The sequence below is a fragment of the Coregonus lavaretus genome, assembly GCF_964263955.1.
Source record: "Coregonus lavaretus genome assembly, contig: HAP1_SCAFFOLD_1174, whole genome shotgun sequence".
NCBI lineage: Eukaryota > Metazoa > Chordata > Actinopteri > Salmoniformes > Salmonidae > Coregonus > Coregonus lavaretus.
The window spans coordinates 129,321-135,049 of NW_028166800.1; the positions used below are offsets into that span (position 1 = coordinate 129,321).

The window sequence follows — 5,729 nt, forward strand, 5'->3', positions numbered from 1 at the left end:
TATTTCTATGTATATTTTGTATTACCATTGACACCAATGTGTTGATATAGCATTTTCTTTTGAAATGATTTTTCTTTGTCTCGCTGTGACAAGGTACTCGCCACATCCAAGTTCTGTCATCAGAACACGTCACATTCAGAGAGTTGAACCTATTTCCTGTACATCTCTCTGACACACACACACGTTTTCTCTACACACTCTCTCACACACACATTCTCTCTCTCTACAGACACTTTCTCTCTCTCTACACACACACTTTCTCCATCTCACACTCACACTCTCTACGTCCACACTTGCTGTCTGCTAACCTACAGTGTCAGGAATATCATCTATCATGGTGGGCTACTGTCCCATCTGTGGGAAACCCGTCTACTTTGGTGAGTGCAATGTGTGGGTGTGTGTGTGTGTGTGTGTGTGTGTGTGTGTGTGTGTGTGTGTGTGTTTGCAGTGTCATACAGTGGGTCAGAGATGCCATAGAATTATGGAATAGTTACAGGTTTCTGAGAGGCATCGCTCACAAATCTTTTCTAGCTTCAATCGTTATATCTTTCCTATTGTGTGCGTGTGTCTGTGTGTCTGTGTGTCTGTGTGCGTGTGTGTGTGTGTGTGTGTCTCCATGCTCTGAACAGTCTGTCATGACTCACACACAGACAACAGGAAGTGGCTTCTCTGAGGGAGCAGACTGTTCTCTAACACACCGGCTATGCTCCAACACTCTAACCTGGTGTCCTTTCCTTTCTAACCGGCCTTCTTTTCATCCCGGGATAAGTTCCAACACCCTAAACGGGTCTCTTTTCCTTGACTGGCTGGGTTCCAATAGTCTAACTTGGCTTCCTTTCCTTCAGAGGCTGGGTTCCAATAGTCTAACCTGGCTTCCTTTCCTGCAGAGGCTGGGTTCCAATAGTATAACCTGGCTTCCTTTCCTGCAGAGGCTGGGTTCCAATAGTCTAACCTGGCTTCATTTCCTTCAGAGGCTGGGTTCCAATAGTCTAACCTGGCTTCCTTTCCTTCAGAGGCTGGGTTCCAATAGTCTAACCTGGCTTCCTTTCCTTCAGAGGCTGGGTTCCAATAGTATAACCTGGCTTCCTTTCCTGCAGAGGCTGGGTTCCAATAGTATAACCTGGCTTCCTTTCCTGCAGAGGCTGGGTTCCAATAGTCTAACCTGGCTTCCTTTCCTTCAGAGGCTGGGTTCCAATAGTCTAACCTGGCTTCATTTCCTTCAGAGGCTGGGTTCCAATAGTCTAACCTGGCTTCCATTCACCTGGCCTCCTTTCCTTTCCTGTGTCTTAAGTCCTCAGTTGATATGAGGCAGCAGACTGTTGTCTCACATTCCGGCTTTGTTCAAATACTAACTTGGCTTCCTTTCCTTTAGGGACTTGTATTATTTGCATGTGTCCGGTACAGGAACTAGGGTTGCAAATATAAACCATGAACTTAGTAAATAGCATTGGTGTTTAATATGAGGGTTCCAGCATGAAATATACTTTATATATATTTATTTGACTGTCAATATGTCTTTGTTGTAAATGTGTTGGCGCCAAACTGGTGGCAGTTGGGAAAAAAGTAAATAGTTGTCAGAGTTGCAGAATTAACTTAAAATAATGCCATTGTTGATTAGATGCTTTTTTCATTAATTAGGCTATTTTCTTTTGAAAACGCATGGACAATATGGACACAGACAAACTATATAGGAATACTTAAAAAAAAGTTACTCAAGTATACATTTCCAAAGTTACCATAGAACATTCCAGTAACTTTGGTAAATTACCGCTAGCTTAGCAACTCTAACAGGAACCTAACAGGTAACTCTCCAGTCACAGTGCAGATCTCTCTCTGAATGACAGACACCATTTGACCTCTAACCCCTACTATCCTCTAACCCCATTGGTTCATGACAGACATTTGACCTCTAACCCTTGGTATCCTTGAACCCCATTGGTCCATGACAGACATTTGACCTCTAACCCTTGGTATCCTTGAACCCCATTGGTTCATGACAGACATTTGACCTCTAACCCCTGCTATCCTCTAACCCCATTGGTTCATGACAGACATTTGACCTCTAACCCTTGGTATCCTTGAACCCCATTGGTTCATGACAGACATTTGACCTCTAGCCCCTGCTATCCTCTAACCCCATTGGTCCATGACAGACATTTGACCTCTAACCCTTGGTATCCTCTAACCCCATTGGTCCATGACAGATATTTAACCTCTAACCCTTGGTATCCTTGAACCCCATTGGTCCAGGTGAGAAGAAGAGGTCGTTGGGGCGTGACTACCACCCTCTGTGTCTGAAGTGTCAACAGTGTCAGAGACAGTTGACCCCAGGACAACATGCAGAGGTATGGAGAGAGAGAGAGGGAGGGAAGAGGAGGAGGGAGAGAAGGGGGAGGGAGGAACGGGAGCTGAGAGGGAGGGAGGAGAGAGGGGGAAAGATAGTCCCAAAAGTGTCAGAGACAGTTGACCCCAGGACAACATGCAGAGGTATGGAGAGAGAGAGAGAGAGAGAGGGGAGGGAGGGGAGGAGAGGGGGAAAGGTAGTATCAACAGTGTCATAGACAGCTGACCCCAGGACAACATGCTGAGGTACAAAGACAGGGGGAGGGAGGGAGGGAGGGAGGGACGGAGGGAGGGAGGGAGGGAGGGAGGGAGGGAGGGAGGGAGGGAGATAGTATCAACAGGGAGGGAGGGAGAGAGGGAGGGAGGAAGGGAAGGGGGAGAGAGAGGGAGGGAGGAATAACGTGGAGGGGGAGATGTAGGAGGGAGAGGAGGAAGTGAAGGGGGAGAGAGAGTAAGTCAGGGAGAGAAGGGGGAGGGGAGAGAGATGGAGGGGGGAGTCAGGGAGAGAGGGGGAAAGAAAGTATCAATCTATCTATCTATCTATCTATCTGTGTATATCTATGTATCTATCTGTGTATATCTATCTATCTATCTATCTATCTGTGTATATCTATCTATCTATCTGTGTATATCTGGCTATAGGGTGAATGCACCAATTTGTGAGTCGCTCTGGATAAGAGCGTCTGCTAAATGACGTAAATGTGCCCTTGAGCAAGGCACTTAACCCTAATTGCTCCTGTAAGTCGCTCTGGATAAGAGCGTCTGCTAAATGACTAAAATGTAAATGTAAATATCTATGTATCTATCTGTGTATATCTATCTATCTGTGTATATCTATGTATCTAATGATATAAGATGTTTTCTGTGCATTGTGTTTCAGCATGATGAGAAGCCCTACTGCACTAACTGTTACATGAAGACGTTCGGTCCCAGAGGTAGCTACTCCCTGGTGATGTACTGTACCAAATGGCAGCCTATTCCCATAAATATGGTGTATACAGTAAGTCTCTCATGTATCTCTCTCTCTCTCTCTCTCTCTCTCTCTCTCTCTCTCTCTCTCTCTCTCTCTCTCTCTCTCTCTCTCTCTCTCTCTCTCTCTCTCTCGCTCTCTCTCTCTCAGCAGGTAAGGGGAGAATGATGTCATACGGTCACAGCTCAGCCTCATCTTCCTCTTCCTCCTCCTAGGAACCAGTCTAACCAAAAAAACTAACAAAATACAACCTAATGAAAACTAACAGCCTATCAACAAGGATCTATGTTCAACCAACCTGACATTCAGCCAACAAGCCAATGACTAAACACCTAGGCCCAACATTCAACCAACCAACCAATGTTCGACCAACCAAGAAATAACCAATAGACAACCAACCTGACATTTAATTAACTACTATCCAACCAACCTGACATTTAATTAACTACTATCCAACCAACAGACATCAGTCTCACTCTGAAAGTCCCCCTCTTTCAGTCAATCATAAAACAACTACCTGGACCACAACTTTGTGCTCAATGGAGACAACGGTTGTTCTTCAATAAAACAAAAGCTACTACAGCCGTCTTGTTGCAGTGTGTGAGTTAAACACAGGGTCCCTTTAGGCCTCAACACATCCTTATACTACACATGTACTGGAGTGGACACTCCCTAGCAAGATCATGTCTAGAATACCACCGGAGTTCTGAACACACACACACACAAACTTACAGAATTGGAGTGTAGCTATGCACCTCTCCCTTTCTCTGTCATCAACCAAAGCCAGAGAAGGTGTGTGTGTATGTGTGTGTGTGTGTGAGAGAGAGAGAGAGAGAGAGAGAGAGAGAGAGAGAGAGAGAGAGAGAGAGAGAGCGAGAGAGCGAGAGAGAGAGAGAGAGAGAGAGAGAGAGAGTGAAATACCACAGTGTGCCATCACAGCTGCAAGATTTGTGACCTGTTGCCACAAGAAAAGGTCAACCAGTGAAGAACAAACACCATTGTAAATACAACCCATATTATGTTTATTTATTTTCCCATTTGTACTTTAACTATTTGCACATTGTTACAACACTGTATATATACATAATATGACATTTGAAATGCCTTTATTCTTTTGGAACTTCTGAGTGTAATGTTTACTGTTAATATTTATTGTTTATTTCACTTTTGTTTACTATCTACTTCACTTGCTTTGGCAATGTTAACATACGTTTCCCATGCCAATAAAGCCCTTAAATTGAAATTGAAATTAGAGAGAGAGAGAGAGAGAGAGAGAGAGAGTGAGGAGTAGAGAGAGAGAGGAGCACAGAGAGATAGAGAGAGAGAGAGAGAGAGAGAGAGAGAGAGAGAGAGCACAGTCTGCTGGAATGGGCATTTGAGTGAGACAGAGCTGGTACACATGCACACAAACACTTCTTCCTGTTCCTCTGTTAGTAGTGGAACACTTCCCCTTGTTCCTCTGTTAGTAGTGGAACACACTTCCCCCTGTTCCTCTGTTAGTAGTGGAACACACTTCCCCTTGTTCCTCTGTTAGTAGTGGAACACACTTCCCCCTGTTCCTCTGTTAGTAGTGGAACACACTTCCCCTTGTTCCTCTGTTAGTAGTGGAACACACTTCCCCCTGTTCCTCTGTTAGTAGTGGAACACACTTCCCCAAAAAACGTGCTGCCTGCCTGGTTTGCTTAATATACGGAATTTGAAATAAAATATATAATTTTTTTCTTGATCATGAAGTATATTTAAAACCAAATGTTTTACTGGGTGACTTTCACTTTTACTTGAGTCATTTTCTATTAAGGTATCTTTACTTTTACTCAAGTATGACAGTTGGTTACTTTTTCTACACTGCTTCCATCCAGCTATCTACTATCATGATCATATGTTTGAAAAACTTGGTTGGAAATCACACAAGACTGATCTCAGTTAATTCATACTGTATGTTGTAGTCTTTCCAAGAGAGAAATCACAAAAGACTGATCTCAGTTAATTCATACTGTATGTTGTAGTCTGTCTAAGAGAGAAATCACACAAGACTGATCTCAGTTAATTCATACTGTATGTTGTAGTCTTTCCAAGAGAGAAATCACAAAAGACTGATCTCAGTTAATTCATACTGTATGTTGTAGTCTGTCTAAGAGAGAAATCACACAAGACTGATCTCAGTTAATTCATACTGTATGTTGTAGTCTTTCCAAGAGAGAAATCATACAAGACTGACAGCCTGTGAGTTTATTAAAAGCATTCAGTGATTACATGGCAGTTTAGAGAGCAACAGGTCTTTATCTGTAAAGGGTAAATAACATAACATCAACATAATCTGCACTCACATCACAAATATGAAATAAACACTTCTCAACAATACCTTTGAGATCATTGATATATATTACCATATTTATTAACTTTAATTTGATTAATT

General features: G+C 43.0%; 1 protein-coding gene across 1 annotated transcript; it reads left to right on the forward strand.

The window, feature by feature from the left end:
• The first annotated feature begins 323 nt into the window (after positions 1 to 323).
• LOC311114293 (cysteine-rich protein 1-like) lies at positions 324 to 3,548 on the forward strand. Its single transcript, XM_084189549.1, has 4 exons — positions 324 to 377; positions 2,251 to 2,345; positions 3,224 to 3,278; positions 3,464 to 3,548. Exons 1-4 carry the CDS (start codon positions 335 to 337, stop codon positions 3,526 to 3,528), a joined length of 258 nt encoding a protein of 85 aa, XP_084045675.1. The 5' UTR covers positions 324 to 334; the 3' UTR covers positions 3,529 to 3,548.
• The last annotated feature ends 2,181 nt before the right edge of the window (positions 3,549 to 5,729 follow it).